Genomic DNA, 17,459 nt, shown 5'->3' with positions numbered 1-17,459 from the left:
ATAGTTATCCTTACTTTATTCAGTTTGAATATTTCAAAACAAATGTTTCACAGGTGAAGAAAAGAAACCTCCAAACTCCTTTTGTCTTAGTGAATTTTTATTGTTCATTATTTCCTGAGTTCCACTGCCCAAATTCTATGACTTCCTTTCTGGTTGGCCTATAGCAAGTGTAGCTTCGTCACAAGGTTGAATAAGTCCACAATTCATTCTCAGTTTGGTTCTATAGATTGTATGAATGCAGATTTTGCTGGGGAGTTCAGTCATTATTCACAGATGAGTACAGTTGCCCTAAGTCTGTGCATTTGAGTGGCAGAATGTTCTAGGATAAAGGCCATAAAAGATCTAGAGGCTTGTTTTTGTTTTTCAATTTTCTTTCTTTTTTTGCTGGCAGGCAAAGTGGATTTTTATTCGGACAATTAAGTTTAATGCAAGCATAGAACAGATGTAAACAGGTAGCACATTCTCTGAGACCCTAATAAATCTTACTTTTATGTATCTGCCTTGGAGTAATACGATAGAAGGCTGATGATTTCCAGAAGGGTTTATGATCAGACGGGGCTAATTTTCCTCTTCCATTTCATAAACTCTACAACTTCAGAAAGATGTATGGCCGGGGCAGTTTTTCAGGAGATTTCCTAAGTAAGTGTCCGCAAGTGGAAAATAGTGACCCACAGTCAACTGTAAAATTTAGAAATAATTTCCCTTTGTTATCCAACTAATATAATATATTTATAGAAAATCATCAATAGGGTAAATAGTAATCCCAGAATCCTAAGATGTCTAAGTGACTTTAGGATGATATGTGACTTTCTCTTATCACATTTGCATAAATAGTGAAAAGTTAGCTATCTATAAGATGATGATAAGTGATGTAGGATCCTCAGAAATATCAGAAAAGTTTTTAAAATATATTAGCAATTATAATGCACTCTTATGATAAAGAAAAACCTTAGATTTGTTTATAGGGCATTTTTGTAAACTCTGGACTTAATTTTCATAACACAGTATGATTTTTCCCTGTAAGAAAAAAAAAAGGTTCTATCCAAATTTGATGCTATCGTTTCATTGTAGTTGAGTAGTCCTGAGAGCAGCTTGACGCCACCTCTCTCAACCAACTTGCATCTGGAGAGTGAGTTGGATGCATTAGGAAGCTTGGAAAATCATGTCAAAACAGAACCTATGGATATCAGTGAAAGCTGTAAACAGTCTAGCCTCAGCAGTCTTGTCAATGGAAAATCTCCAATGCGAAACCTAATGCATCGTTCAGCAAGGACTGGAGAAGGCAACAATAAAGAAGATGACCCAAATGAAGATTGGTGTGCTGTGTGCCAAAATGGAGGGGATCTTTTATGCTGTGAAAAGTGTCCAAAGGTCTTTCACCTTACCTGTCATGTTCCAACACTTCTCAGCTTTCCAAGGTATAAGAAGACAAATTTTATTGTTTCTGAAATTCTTAGGAATTTTCATGTTGTTCTCCTTTTGAGGAATCTGGTCCCCAAAACTTTTGTTTTTCTATAAATTTAGAGCTCCCTTATTTCTGCCAAGAGGCCTCCCATGTCACCCATGACAGCTTAAACAACTTCCCCCTTTTTAACATGTAGAAAAACTGAATTTTACCAAGTCTCAGCATTAAATGGTAAGTTATTAAGACAGGAATACACCATTTTCTGATCTCTTATATAGTAAATGTCTTGACTGCTCTTTTTTCTTACACTTAAGTTTATTTTAAATATCACCATAAAACAATTTTATGCCTAAAACCCCATTTCAAATTTTGTATTCTTAGGTATTTTTGCACATAATAGGGGGAGAAAAAAAGTAACAGCTTTTGGTGGAGGTAGGGTGGAATATAGGGTAAGGGGATTTGCTGCATAATACTTATTACAAGGATTGATGACAAGAATTAAAAATGTTTAGCCTGGGGGGGGGGGGGGAGCTAGGTGGCACAGTGGACAGAGCATCTGGAGGACCTGAGTTCAAATCCAGCCTCAGATACTTGATGCTTACTAGCTGTGTGACCCTGGGCAAGTCACTTAACCTTCACTGCCCCACAAAACCAAAACAAAACAAAATGTTTAGCCCGGAGGAGAGATGATTTGTAGGCTTGTGATGATTGACTTCAAATATTTGAAGAGTTATCTGGTGAAAGAGGAATTCAATTTGTCGTGTGCTCCATGGCATGACTAGAAGCAATAAATAAAGCTGTAGGGATATAGATTTGAACTCTGTCATTTTGGAATGTATTGCTTTGGAAGGTAGTGAGTTCTTTGCTGATGGACTTCCACAAACATATACTTTGGACCACTTGGGGTTGTTGTAGAAAGGGACTCATGCTTCATGTGGGGGCCCTCCTCAGCTCTGCCTCCTGGCTTCCTTCAGGTCTCAGCTAGAGCCTTACCTTAGGCCTGTCAGAGGCCTCCTCCATTTGAGTGCTTTCCCTGAGGGGTGATCTCCAGTTCACTATAGCTTCTTGAGCTCAGGGACAATTTTTTGCCTTTCTTCTTATCTTCAGTACTTAGCCCGGTTCTTGGCATGTAGTAGATGCTTAATAAAGGATTGTTCACTGACTGATTGAAATCCTCTATCATTAGTTCATCCTACCTCTGTGCCAAGCTCGTGAAACAAATTCCTCATTTATCTCCTTCCTCTGTTCAGGGGTCAGTGGTATACTCCAGACTCACTGCCTAATGTAGTCTACAATTTTTGAGAAATTAGGTCATTGGTCTTAGAGTACTCCACAAATTCCATTCTTGTTCCCTATTTTTTGTAAATTGAGGCAACGTTTATAATTCTCCCTATCTTTTCGGATCTCTTCTTCATATTCTCAGAGATGTCAGTGACAAATGGGTCGGTGATTGCAGCACTCACAATTCTTCAAAGGTATTTAAGGTCACTTTACTCTGTTTATTACCTCACTTTTCTGAACTATCAGCTCCATATTTGCTATTTATTTTCTTTGCTGGTTCAGAGGTCAGTGGATCACAGCACCTGAATTAAAGGGGATTCAGAAGCCATCCAATCAAAACCCTTTATTTTTCCGATGAGGGAACCCAGGCCCCCAGGAAGGTTACATGGGTAGTAAGCATCAGATCCTCTGACTATCCTCTGACTTGCATTCTTGGCACTATGCCATGTCATCATCCTTGGTAGAGAACAAGTAGAAGCGGATAGATAAATTTTGCTTTAGAATATACCCTAAACCCTTTTATTGTTCTCAGATTGTGCTGTAAGAAATGGTTAATGGGGCAATTTCAGAAACACATGGGAAGATGTGTATGAACTGATGTAGATCTGACTAAGCAGATTGAGAACAATTTATACAAAGACAGTGACAGTATAAAGTCAAATAGTTTGGAAGGACTTAAGAACTATGATCAACAAAATGTCTGACCACAATTCTAGAGGATTCATGATGAAACATCTGCCTACCTCCTGATAGAGCAGTGAAGGACTCAGAATGCTGCAGAATAAGAAAGTAGGGGGCAGGGGTGGGGCATCTCTGCTGCTACAGAAAACGTTCCTCTTACCATCTGCTTCACCCAGATTCGAATCCTTGGAGGATTATTTTTCTTTTTCTCTCATTCCTTCCTCATCTGTTGTTGAATTTACCCCTGCATTGTTACTCCACTTTGTCCCCTTTCTCTGCTTTTACTCATGCAGTAAAGAGTACTGGAATCAGGACCTGGATTCAAATCTAACCCTCTGATAATTTGTGCCTTTGCTGAATCACTTCACCTTCAGTTTCCTCATCTGTAAAATGAGCAGGTTAGATTAAGTGATCTCTTTGAGGTATATATGATATCTGGACTGTGCTGAGACTTCCTTACTATTATTATCCCTTCCTCGAGTCCAGAACTTTGAGACATTACTCTATGTCTCAATGTACAATCTAATAATGTCCTGCTCCTGCTTAGAATCTTTCACTGCCTGCTAATTCCATACTGAATAAAGTACATTCCTTAGCTTGGTATTCAAGGCCTCCCACAATCTAATAAAAGATTAAAATCTTTATTTTCTATCCAAACTGCACTACTCACCATGCACCAAATACTGCCTTTCTGTACCACTTGTTGCTATCTTTCATGCCTTGAATTGTTTCTTCTCATCTCCACCTTTTGAAATCTTCCTTTTCATTCAAGACCTCAGGTTACCATGAGCCAAAAGTGACATTTACATCCCTAAATCTCTCGTGTCATAGCAATGTAGTCATTCCTCTGTACTTCTCCCATTCTATTATTTTGTTATTGTTATTTTTGTATATGTCTCATTCCTTCTGCTATACCAGGGGGTTGTAGTTTTGTTTTTCATTTTTGTGTATATGCTGCTGTGATATTTAAAAATAATTACTATAGACAGAGGTTTTGGATAAGCTTATATTAATTTATCAATATTATACCAGTATGGGATTGACCACCTGTCTCCCTACTTCTCATGGTCCCAGGCCGTGTGGGAGAGAAGGCAGAGAGAGAGAGAGAGCGCGAGCGCGCTTCAGCATGCCAGTTAGCGTGAGCAGGAGAAAAGACCCCCAAAAGCATATGTGATTCCCTAGAGAGACAGCATGCGGTTCCAAGGAGACCTGAGAGAGAGTGTGTAAGAGCATATGGCTACCTGTCCAGGTTTTTTTTATCCCTTTTGATAAGAGGCGGGTCATTCTACATTAATCAAAGCTAATTGATTAGCATTATTTAAATCTAATTTGTTGACATGACTTGAAGGTGGGATATATTATAATGAAGTTCAAGGATGACATCAAAGAAAGGAATTCAAGACACCCCTCCCCCAAGCTGATCTGGGCAAAATCCATTGTTGAGGTATGGTTTAATCCCATGTAAGTCCTTGGGCTATCTAGACAGAATCTTATCCCCACCCAAAGCTCCTTTTGTGCGTTTAGGATCTGGTGGGTTTGACCTAGGAGAGCTGGTCTTTTGAGTGGAGGGGGAGGGAGAACTAAGAAAGAGATCTCTGGGCCCCCTAAGACATTGATTATTAATAATTATTTTCTCACACTGCACCTAGCCAGTGCCAAACATAGTTTTTTATAATTAAAATTGATTTGAACTGACATTGACATATATTCATTTCTGAATCCAAACACAAATATATGAATAGAGATGTATAAAACCAAATTGAGGCAAGCTGTAAAAACACTTTGACACTTTAATCCTGATTGATTAAAGCAGAGCACTGATTGACCAGTTCTGTTCTCTGAAAATATTTAATCCTCCCTCCCTCCTTCCCCCTCTCTCTCTCTGTAATATATATAAACCATATATTATATATATGGTTAACCTGTTGTAGGAATTGATCATGAGGCATCTCAAAGAATTACAAGATTTTGATTCTGTTTTAAGTTTTATTAAAAGACTACAAGGCCACAGAGAGAAACCACAGAGAAAGGTGTCTCAATTAGGGATATGGAAATGGTTATGTTTATAGTGAAAAATATAAATTACTTCCTCGTTATCTTAGTCTCCTCCTTGTGGGAGGTTCATATACTATTTTGCAATTCTTGGGGTCCTAAGACATCTCCCAAGGTATCCCCCTTTTCACCGGAGATATGTTTTGGGGGGGTCTAAATGACCCCAAATTTCCCGCCCACATCATAAATGTCATGAGGTGAACTAAAGGACACATTTTTTCCTTCTGCGCATGTTCCTAAAACATGTTTAAACTTGTCAGACCCAAAGGGTCTCTTTTTGAGGATATCTCTTTGTCTTGAGGTCTGGTTTCTGTGTACAGTTTCTGTTTCCTGTCATCCAGGAATGCTGGTTTCAGTGTTCCAGTTATTAATGACTATTAATGGTCCCTGGTTACTGTTTCCTTAGGCTTCTGTTGATATTGTTTGTTGATAAGGACTCAGGTCTTAGTTCATCTGTTAACCCTCTGGCCACCTCCATCAAAACTATCTCAAAATTGTTTAAGTGTTTTCACCTAGATCTTGGGAACACCTACGTTTTATAGGTCCTCTCTTTTCCTTCTTTTTTTAAAAGAGCCAAATCTTTTTTCCTTGGGATCATTCCATGTTCTTTTATGCCCCAAAGTGCCCCAGAATCCTGGAATTTAGGATTCTGACACTAGAAACAGAGATAGCATTTGGCAAAGATTTTGCAGCTCCCACATAAATAGGTTCGTATCATGACAAAAGTAAAAGATAGTCTTATCCAACCAGTTAACAGACAGGACAGATAGGTATACTTCACTTTATGTCACTGTGCATTCCTGAAGATGTATATGAATTAGAGATCTGTAAATTGGATTCTGTTTCATGTACAAGAGGAATATTGTATTTAAAAGAAACTGCATTGAACCCTTTTGGAAAGCCTTTCATTCTTTTATAGTATCATTAATTACTTCCTCTTGTGTCTATTTTACTGGGGCTGGGGCACATACACCTATGGGAAAAGAACTGGTAAAGTCATCTTGAGAAGTTGGGCTGATTATGTGTCTCCCTTTGTAGTGGAGAATGGATTTGCACATTTTGCAGAGATCTTGGAAAACCTGAAGTTGAATATGATTGTGACAATTTGCAACACAGCAAGAAGGGAAAAACTGCACAGGGCTTAAACCCCATGGACCAAAGGGTAAGTGCCAAATAGTTGATTTATCATCATGGCTTTAGCAAGATATGCCTACTTGACACTTCTTTGTATTAAACACTTAGTTCACATAATTTTCACTAAAGGGCTAGTCTTAAAGTTGGAAACTAGAAGTGTTGGTTGGACTGGTTTAATTTACATTGTAGTGTCTTGTGACTGTGAAATAAGTTTTTATAGTAAGTAGCTAGTATTTGAAGATAGGAGATAGCATTTGGTTTAGATAATAACCTACTTTTTGAAGAAATATTTGATCATTTAGCCATATTAAAGTAGATTTCATTTGCAGACATTAGTGATCTTAAGTAGTGGATTGTGGGGTTAATTCCCAAAAAATTTATATTTTAGCTGAGTGCTAAGAAGAAAGTTTCTGCCCCCTCAAACCAGTAAGAGAAGAGATCCATATGCAAGAAGTTTTTTATATTAATTCTGACATGACAATATGACTATTATAATATCTCAGTAATCTATACATAGATAGTTCATTTCAAATATTTATCCCAAATTGATGATCTTTGATCACTGGGCATGCTGCTTTCTGCTAATAGGTGCTATGTGTTTGTTGTTTTTCTCTTAAAGTGTTTCTCTCTCTCCTCCCCCCCCCCCCAATTACATATAAAGATAGTTTTTAACGTTCATTTTTGTAAGATTTTGAGTTCCAAATTTTTCTCCCTCTTTACCTTTCCTCCCCTCTCCCCAAGACAGCAAGCAGTCTGATAGGGACTATATAATACACTCATGTTAAACATATTTCCTATATGTTCATTTTAATATGTGCTGTAATGTATCATAGAAGGTAAAAGAACTGTGCCTCTTCCCATCCAAAATTAAGTGTTCTGCAGAGTCCATTATTGAGATATTAATGAATTGTTCTTTACTCCCTACCATTTGTTTATTAGTTAAACAAAAGTTGACTTAGAAATATGGCTTGAAGTGCCATTGGCATATAATTTTAGCTATAACCTTTAAGAAAATTAGTTTCACTTCATAGCTATTTATTTTCTATCAGATCTATCTTTTAAGAAGACATTGTCGGGGCAGCTAGGTGGCACAGTGGATAAAGCACCAGCCCTGGATTCAGGAGGACCTGAGTTCAAATCCGGCCTTAGACATTTGACACTTACTAGCTGTGTGACCCTGGGCAAGTCACTTAACCCCCATTGCCCTGCAAAAACAAAACAAAAAAGAGGTTTGGCAGAAAGAATACTAGATTTGGAGTCAGAGAACATGGATTTAAATTTAAGTGCTTCTTAGTACCTGAGTGAGTTTAGGCAAATCATTTCATGGTTTCCTCATGTATAAAATTCTATCTTAAGTCCGTCCAAATCTAGGTTCTCAGTTTATGTCAGATGGCTTCGAGATTAAAGACTATCAATAGATTCTTAGTCATGCTAATTCTAATGAGAAATAAAGCAGGTTTTCTTGGATGCACAAACTGCTCTTAAAAAACAGTTTATAAATAGTGAATTAAGATTGTTCAAATTCTAAAGAATATCTTATTAAAGGAAAAAAATAATTCACAAGTTTTCTTTCTGTACCTTTTTTATGGGGGAGCCAGAAATGTGAACGTCTACTGCTTTACCTCTATTGCCATGAACTGAGTATTGAATTCCAGGAACCAGTTCCTGTTTCGGTGAGTTGTCTGTCTTTAATGCTCAGCTTTGATGAAATGTTCTTTAAAGGACAATGACAATTTAGAGTAGAATTTGGCAAAATGACAGTGAAATTCGGTTATTAAAACTTCATGTGTAGTATTCATTTAATAATGTTTTTATTGACTTCGAGATTTAGAAGTTATTAAAATTCTAGGAAAACTGGTTCATGGGGAAGACTGCTGGATTGAAAGTCATGTAACCTGGGTCCTGGCTGTAGCTTTTCCTTTAACAGAAAAACACATAACCTCTCTGAGGGTTAGACTAGTGATCCTATGAAATCCTTTTCAGCTCTCAAATTCTGTTTCTAGGTGTTGAACCTGAAAAGAAACTAGGCTATAGACCATTCTAAAAAAATTAAATTGAATTACCAACACTAGCTCTGATGATTGGACTGCTCCCAGAAACACCATAATGAGGACATTGATCATGAAAGAAATAACTAAGAGAGATTTTGAATGGTTGATTTTTGTTTTGTCTTTAAAAAAAAAAAAGATTCCTTTATATGAGATAAAAGTTCTATAATCTATAATGGATTGAGTCCAGTGGTGTTCATTGTTGTACAACTAGGGTTCTATTGCTCTGTACTCTTGCCTTTTTAAAAACCCAGTATCCACCAGTTGAGTGGAATTATGGGACAGTGCAAAGACTACTAGGCCAGAAGTAGGGGTTGGGTGACCTAAGTTCTAATCCACAACTAACATTGAGATACTGAAGAGGTCACTTAATTACTTTAAGATCCAGTTTTCTTATCTGTAAAATTCAGATTAAAATACCTGTAAGGTCTTTTCAAACTCTAACATTCTGTGGTGGTTACATGGTTTTTGCTGGTTATTCCACAATTGTGTGATGCTACAGTCTTTCTTAAATTTAAAATGAGAGGAAAATGTAAAATCATAAAAACTAATGCCTAGAAAAAGGAACAGGGAGGAGGTTTTGTTCCCTATAAACAGTAATATCCCCATGACTTCCAGATGATAGGAAAGTGTTCCTATGCAATGTATGGATGCTGGAGAAAAAGGTAGCGATGAGGCAGCTAGGTGGCACAGTGGATAAAGCACCAGCCCTGGATTCAGGAGGACCTGAGTTCAAATCTGGCCTCACACACTTGACTCTAGCTGTGTGACTGGGCCAGTCACCTAAAAAAAAAGTGATTTTGTTTCTTTTTTGGTGACTATTTAAACAGTTAAATTATGAAATACTGAAGCAGCAAATTTGACAGAGAGGGTAGAAACCAGAGTTTATAAGCGTTATTGACAGAGAAGCATAGGAAATGTGCACGTTTGGCAAATACAGATTTCTGTATTATTTCTATGGAAATGTCTTCTCTTCTCTCCCCCCCCCCCCCCGCCCCCTTTGCTGGTCAGAGCACCTTTGTATGACCATGTTGCTGTCAGTATAGTTTGTAATGGGAGTCTCTTGCTTCACATTTACTCGTGTTTTATCTGTTGCTTTCATGAGCCAATTATAACCTTTGATCAGTAGGTTATCTACTGTTTATATACATTGACATCAAGTATGTAATACCTAAATGTTTAATGGCCTGTAAACCACAAAGAGCCTGTTCTATCAGGGATTTGTCATATACTTATTAAGAAAATATCTTTATTGATTGAAGTAGAAGAGTTTTAAAACATTTATTTGTTCTATAAATTCATTAGCCATTTGTCTCTAAAACTGAAATATTTCTAAAGAAATCCATAAATTTCCTAATCACACCTTTTCATTCTTTGAATAAATAGCATGATACAACTAGGGAATTATTTAGTTCTATTTCTCTCCTTTTTTTCAGATACCAAACTACTATAAAATTATAAAGAAACCAATGGATTTATCCACAGTGAAAAAGAAGCTTCAAAAGAAACATTCCCAACACTACCAAATCCCAGATGACTTTGTGGCAGATGTCCGGTTGATCTTCAAGAACTGTGAAAGGTTTAATGAAGTATGTTAGCTTCCAAGATGTAGAGCCTTAGGTTTTTCAAAAAGTTCTTTCAAACTCAGAAAAACGATCCGTTTTTAAAGTTTTAAAATCTATCTCATTAGAACTGATAAGTGGGTATTTCACCATTTCTAAATAAGAAAATTTATCATGCTTAGGGGAAGCAGTGACAAAAGCCTGACAAAAGAAAAAGATCTTTGAAAAAGATTTCCTGGTTAGTTAAAGGTTCTCTTTTGTTACCAGAGTCCAAAGATAGTCTGTGTATTCTGAGGTTCTGATGAGGTTTCAAATCCATGGAAAACATTGAGGTAGATAGTAAGCCTTATAAGTAGCTTACTTCAAGTAGAAATTCAGAAAGATCCCTGAGATGATATATGCATATGCATATGCAATTAAGTTTGTCATTTTCAGACTTCCTCGCAGAAAGCAGTTTCCACTTAATGTTCAATACTTTGTCTTCCCTAGCTGTAGGCTGGGAGTAGAACCTTGATACTGAATTTTCTGGCTGGCATTGCAGCTTTGAGAGCTTACTTCATTAGCCTTTTATGAAAGGACAAAGGTTATCTTTCTAGTCCTATAGAAAAAATATGGTAGAGATCTGTGTCACAGAATCAGATTTTGTGTTGCTTGTGGGAAGAAATCAAGACTCCTCTTCAAGAAAAGCTTTGGCGGGGGGGGGGGGGGGGCAGAGAGCTGGGGACAGATGGAGAAAAAGGCTCTACTTTGGAAATATTCTTGTCCTCAGACTCCAGGGCTTCTAACAATGTTGGTTCTGGGTTCTCTCTGATTCCATGAGTCCCATTTAATGTCCATGAGGATAGGTACATCTGCCTGTGGATTTTTACTTACCCACCACCCTTACTAGTACTGCTACCTCAAACAAAAATGAGGAAATGTGAGATATAGATCTGTTTACTTAAAATAGATTACAAAGAGTTTCCATTTTCTCTTTTTGTTTTTCATATGAGTGTGACTGGGATCAAGGCGAAGGACAGTACTAAGATAGTTGCAATAAAATCTCATTCATTTGGAATAGAATTGGGGGAAAGTATGATTTTAAATTGGTTGTGTTTTTTTTTTAACAGTGAAGTTCTTTTATTTCCAGTATGCTTAGTAACATGGACTAATGGCTGACAAAATGATGCCAAAGAGGTCCTACTATACTTACTTAATAAATAAAATAGTTCTGTATGCAAATGAATATTGCTAAAGTGATTTTTTTAAAGGGTTGGAAAATAGGTTAACCATTTCTCCTATAACCTTAGTTATATCCTTTGCTTTTTGATCCCTTTTTCCTGTATAGTGCACAGGTACTTCAGCTCAGCCCCTGCCTTAATTATTACAAATTCTGAATTAGTGGGGTTTAAATTAATATGGTTTTGCTGTGAATTCAGAAACAGAACCTAATAAAGAAGGTGTGTTCTGTTGAATTTTTTTAAGCAATTGATTGGTCACAGCAATCTGTTTTCCCTTTATGGCTGACTTTAGTCACCGACCCTATGCAGTCTCGTAACTTTAGAAAGGATTATAATTTCCCTTTTTTTGACTCTGGTATCCTTTTTAGATGATGAAAGTTGTTCAAGTTTATGCAGAAACACAAGAGATTAATTTGAAGGTAAGCTTTTCAGACCATGCACACTTGGTGAAGGGATGTGCATTACCAATAGGTAAATGTTCCTATCTTTTGTTTGCAGGCTGATTCAGAAGTAGCACAGGCAGGGAAATCAGTGGCTTTGTACTTTGAAGAGAAACTCACAGAAATCTACTCAGACAGGACCTTCCCACCTTTGCCAGAATTTGAGCAAGAAGAGGATGATGGTGAGATAACTGAGGACTCTGATGAAGACTTTATCCAGCCACGCCGAAAACGCCTAAAATCAGATGAGAGACCTGTGCATATAAAGTAGAGTGACATCACGGACCTAAAGAACATTGTAAAAACTTACTTAAGTGTTGCTGGAACGTCCCGCCTACAGTGGCCACCTCCTTGAAGAAGCTGGTAGCTTGCTTTTAGACAGTATTAGATTGAAAAATGTTTGGACGGAAAACATTCTTGTCAAAAAGAGGGGACGGCTTTACTGCAGACATAAAAGAAAAACAATTGATTTGAAGTTCCCTGTTCTTCCTGAAGAGGACGGGTCTCCGTGTTCTCACACTTAGAGATGGGCGAATATTGGTGATCATGTGTGGTTTAGATTGGTGTAGGATACTGGCTGTACAGGTAAATAATTTGAGTCATGTTGCTTGATAATGTTTCTCTTAGGACTGGACCAGTACAGTTACTAAATCAGATTATTCCCAATACTGAGTTCTTGTCTAGCTAAAGTGAAAGTAGCATCGCTCAAATTTCCCTCTAATGTGGACTCAACACTGAATCATGATTTTCAATCAATTCGTTTTTCTCATTTGAATGTTTTTGGGCCTAACCTATGTTAGTTCAGAAAACTAACCTGGTTCTCATAGCTAGGTGCAGAAAATTCAACCATTCCTTCACTTGTTAGTTAGCCTTCCCAGTCTTCCGAATAGTGGGTACAAGTAGGACTGGGGCCAGTATGGTGAGCCTAAAAAAAAAAAAAGAGAGAGAAATACGGTAATTTTTCAGTTGTGGATCATGCATATTTATCTTAGAGTCCTATCCAGAAACACACTCCCACACAATTACACTTCCCAGGTTAACTCATTTGATTGTATTGTTGCCCCCATGAAGCAGGCAGAATGTTCGTTCCAAAATTAATTTAGTCTTGTGTGCATTTAAATTGAGTCTGAGAAGGTAACTACTGGCAGTCATCCAGTCTTCCTTCATATCAGTTTTCTGATAGACCACTATTGGCAAACAATAATATGTCAACTACCAAATGTGTAAAATTTCCTGTATTTCACTTTGTCTTATTTGTAAATAGTAAACTGATCTTCTGGCAGATCGGCAACATTTGCTGAGCCTGTTTTTTAAGCTAATGTGTATTCTTACTAATGTTCCTATCAAGAATGGATTTGTAATATATGCTGTCTATTTCTAACATCACATTCATATTTTGAAGTTCTATCTTATTTTAATAGAGAACAGACTTCTCAAAGCTTTCTTCAGAAACAGCTTATGAATGAAATGTCTAAAAGATTATAACAAACCCGGTGGGGTTAGATTACTTGTCCGTCCACCAAGTGGGACATTTGCATGAACTGGGGACTTAGAGGCCTTTGAAGAGGGTCAGGAGTCAGAGCCTGAAACCAGCCAGGCCCCACTTGAACGGTCCTTGGAGTACACCCACCTCTGCTGCCCTGATCACAGCATTATGAGGCAGGAAAATCAACTTTACTCTGGAATGGTTCATTTTTCTTCTCTTCATTAGTAATGCTTAGATCCAAGACATGTGTGATTTAGCCCTTGTACAGGCTTCTCTTTTGTTAGCAAGAACATTTTAAAGTCCTACTTTTTTTTTTTGGACAAATGAGACCGTTATATGGTGGCCAAAATAAAAGAATGTGCTATTAGATATTTTCTCAGACAAAGCAGATTTGTGGCAAACCTTTGCCTTTTTTTTTTTTAATATACATTCAGCATGAGTAGTTCATACAGTATAGATCATTCATAAGATGAAATTATTTGACTTAACTGTACTGTAGAAGTAAATATTTTTGGCTCATTTTGAACTAACAAAAACACTCTAAAGAAATGCTTGTACAAAATTCCTTTGGGTTGTTTCTTTTATTTGCCAAGGGAAGAAAAACAAATAACCTTGAGGCCTTTCTAAAATATTAAAGAAAACAGAATGGAATCCATAAGTGCTGGTTTGACTCACCTCCCTGTGTGATCTTAAATTCCAAACCTTCCTGTAAATTGAATTACAAAAGAAGTGTTGAAATATTTTAGAATTTCACTCAAGTTTGCAGACAACAGTTTTCCTCCAAAAGTAGTAGCTACCTTTTTTACTTGAAAGAACTTTTCTCTCCCTCTGAGTCTTCCCTCCCCCCCATTCCCTTCCACTTCCTCCCTTTATCAGTTTGGAATGAGTGGGGAAACACATTTGTTGGAAGGTCTTTTAGGTCAGCAGGGCGAGGGAGGGCAGGGGTGCTTTCCTGACACGGGCTGTGCCTTTGCTTTCTCTTTCGTGATTCTTCATTATTGTCCCATCGGAAAGAGGGGATAAGGCGAGTTTGGTTCTGAAGGTGAATGTGGTGCTTAAAGACCATGTCAGAAAGAAATCCTTCAAATCATTTGGAATTTGAAGTGCAGAAAATCATACTGCTTTTCCAGTAGCCAGCCATTCACTGCTGAGCAAATAAGCTGAAGGTCAAAAGTATTCACTTTAGACTTAGTTGCATTTTTTCCTTGCATACTATCCAGAGTGTAAGCTCTGATAAGGCGACTTCCTTTGAGTATCCCATATTATATTGTGGCAGTAGCATTGGACCTTGTTAATATTAGCCAGAAATTAACATGCTTCCTATTCTGTTGCAATCGAAGACCAATTTTGAACATAGAATAACAGTTGAGGTTGTTGGTGGTTATTTTGGTTTATTTTGGAAGTCTTATGTCCATGTCTTCCTTAAGAATCTCAATATTTTCCTATTGGCATATTTCCTCAGAGTAGAAATTCCTTAAAAAGTCTCATTTGTCCAATGCTTTCGGTTCTTTCCCACGACACCTACCCTTAGCCCCCTCCCAAGACCAAACCAAACCGAGGCCATTAAAGTAAAAACCAGCTTTGTGATCTGTGAGAGCTGAAATGTGTGTAGTTTGCAACACCTGGCCCAGTGTGCCATGGCTGTGAAGGGATGACTTTGCATGGTGAATACATGTAGGGGGAGTTTCGGAGCTTTAGGCTTTAGGACATGCTGTGCTGGGAATAAACCTTCAAGATACCATCATATAATGAAGGGCCTGATACTGAGATGTCGTGTTTGAGTGTTCTGCTTTATGATGTGAAATGTCTGGATATAGCCAAATGATGTAAGGCTTCTAATTCTAATATTTGCTTAAAGGAATACTTTTTTAAACAAAATCACATCTCACTTTTGGTTATAACTGGCCCTAAGGTTTTTTTTAAGTTAATCCAAAGACGTAAAGGCAGTTTGTTCTGAAATAGATGTGAAAAGTGTATAGTGTGCTAATTGTGGACTGATCAATTACCTCAGCAGGTATCCTGCCTTGTAATTACTAGTGATTAGTGTTAACCAGCTAAATAGATTCAGGTCTCCTGACTGTGCCCTGGGACTGTGGCCTACCACGTACTATGAAGGCTGTGTTCCTATCCCAAAAAGGGGTACAAGACCACCTGCCTCATTCCCTTTTCTCCTGACCCCCGTCTCCCCTCCCCCCCGCTTTTTTTTTTTATTCCCCCATCCCATACACACGTTTAACAAGCAGACATGCACTATAAGTGCAGATAGCTTCCTTCTTGTCAGAGCTGGCATTCAGCACCACTTGCTGTCAAACATCCTTAACATTGGATCAATGAAATATTTTGTGAAATTTTTATCCCCTCATAATTAGAAAATCTACATTTATGCTCATCATAAAACATTCTTTACTAACTAATCTACTGAAGTTTAGGTAACAGCAGCAATGTTTCCAAATTACAGTACATTATAACAACATTCTGGACATAGGTTCTTCCATGTATTTCCCTCCCAGTTGTCTCTTCCTTGAAAAGCAATAAAACTGCTTTAAGTCTGTTGCCTAATAGCATGACATATGAATCCTTTCCTTTGGACAGTGATTTTATAGGAAAGTTTGTATGCATATCACCAAGACTAGCTTTTAAAAAATAAAAATATAAATGTGCAGGAGTTACTGACAATATATTGTGGCATTTTATTTTAAAAATTGGGGAAAGTTACATATTTTTTTAAAAGTAGGTGTTTGAGTAAATAATGGAGGTACTTTTTTTAAGAAATAAATTTATATGCCACAGTTTACATAGACATATTTCAGACGTCACATATACACTTGGATATGGCAGTTTCTTTTACTCTGTTAAAAATGCATGTACAGAAATTCTTCCACCATAGTTCCTTGTGGTTGCCGACTTGTTCCTTTATAATAATGCTTTTTATTGAATCTGAGAATCAATAGTTTTCAAAAAGTACATAACTTTAACATAACTGTTGAACTACAAAATGTTCAAAAATTCAGTTTTTCCCTTTTTCTAGCAAGTGATCTTTACAATTGAAGACTGTTCTTTTGAATTAGCTGAATTTCTACATGGTAAGGCACTAAAAGCATTTTGTAAGTGCCATTGCAGCATTCCCTTTTGAGTGTGACCTAAATTTCAAACATAAAAAGAAATGCATGTCTGCTACTGGTCTGAAAAATGTAGGCATTTATTATGTTGAAAATACAATGAAACATGTATATAAGCCTATAAAAAGATTTGTGCAATTGAAAGCCTGATAATTTTTTTAGGTAGATGAAATAACTACACATGAAAGGGTTAAATTCACAGCATTCTTAATGATGGTTTTTGCTCCCAGTATTTACTGGTACTTTTTTTTGCACATAGTTAACTTGACTCATCCTTCAATATGATTCTTCAAAAAAAAGTACTGTTTCTGTGGTATTGTATTCTCTAAATAATCATATTTAATTTTTTAATGAGGTTACAGTTCCTAATTGTTCCGTTCCTGTGTTTTTTGCTGGTGTGTAATAAAGGCAAGTTTTTTCTTTTTATGGTTATTTAATACATTAGCAGCCTGTAAATATTTCTTGTTTAAAATGCTCTGGAATGTGTTGTAGAAGTTGTATTAGATCAGTTAAAAGCATTGTTTAAGAACCACTTTGTTTTGGTTATTTCTATTAAATTAGAAAATGAAAAAGTTTTCAAATCGAGTTCCTTTTTCTTTTTAAATGTTCTATGAAATAGTTGGCAGCTAGGTGGTGCAGTGGATAGAGCACTGGCCCTGAAGTTGGAAGGACCTGAGTTCAAATCTCACCTCAGACACTTAGTAGCTTTGTGACGCTGGGCAAATCACTTAACCCCAGTTGCCTTAAAAACATCCAGGGCCATCTCCAGTCATCCTGATTATATATCTTGCCACTGGCCCCAGATGGCTCTGGAGGAGCAAGTGAAGTAGGTTGGTGACCTTGCATAGCCCTCCCTCATTTAAATCCAATTCACCGCAAGTCATGATATCACCTCAATGTCATGGTTCTCTTTCTCTTCTAGAGAATAACAACAACAACAACAACAACAATGAATTCGATATATGAATGCTTACTTTCCTGAGCTTCCATCATGATTATTTGAATTCTGAGATTTAATATGTGTTTAAACT

At 37.1% G+C, this 17,459-nt stretch overlaps 1 protein-coding gene across 1 annotated transcript in view; it reads left to right on the top strand.

The window, feature by feature from the left end:
* TRIM33 (tripartite motif containing 33) overlaps positions 1 to 17,003 on the top strand; it is a 159,557-nt gene extending 142,554 nt beyond the window's left edge. The window contains 6 exon segments of the mRNA XM_044000548.1: positions 1,072 to 1,418; positions 6,458 to 6,581; positions 8,152 to 8,226; positions 10,038 to 10,190; positions 11,752 to 11,802; positions 11,882 to 17,003. Of these exon segments, the coding sequence (XP_043856483.1) occupies positions 1,072 to 1,418; positions 6,458 to 6,581; positions 8,152 to 8,226; positions 10,038 to 10,190; positions 11,752 to 11,802; positions 11,882 to 12,094 (963 nt within the window). The 3' untranslated portion in view covers positions 12,095 to 17,003.
* The last annotated feature ends 456 nt before the right edge of the window (positions 17,004 to 17,459 follow it).

The sequence above is a fragment of the Dromiciops gliroides genome, chromosome 4 (assembly GCF_019393635.1).
Source record: "Dromiciops gliroides isolate mDroGli1 chromosome 4, mDroGli1.pri, whole genome shotgun sequence".
NCBI classification, from domain to species: Eukaryota; Metazoa; Chordata; class Mammalia; order Microbiotheria; family Microbiotheriidae; genus Dromiciops; species Dromiciops gliroides.
This window is presented reverse-complemented; position numbering and strand designations above follow the sequence as displayed.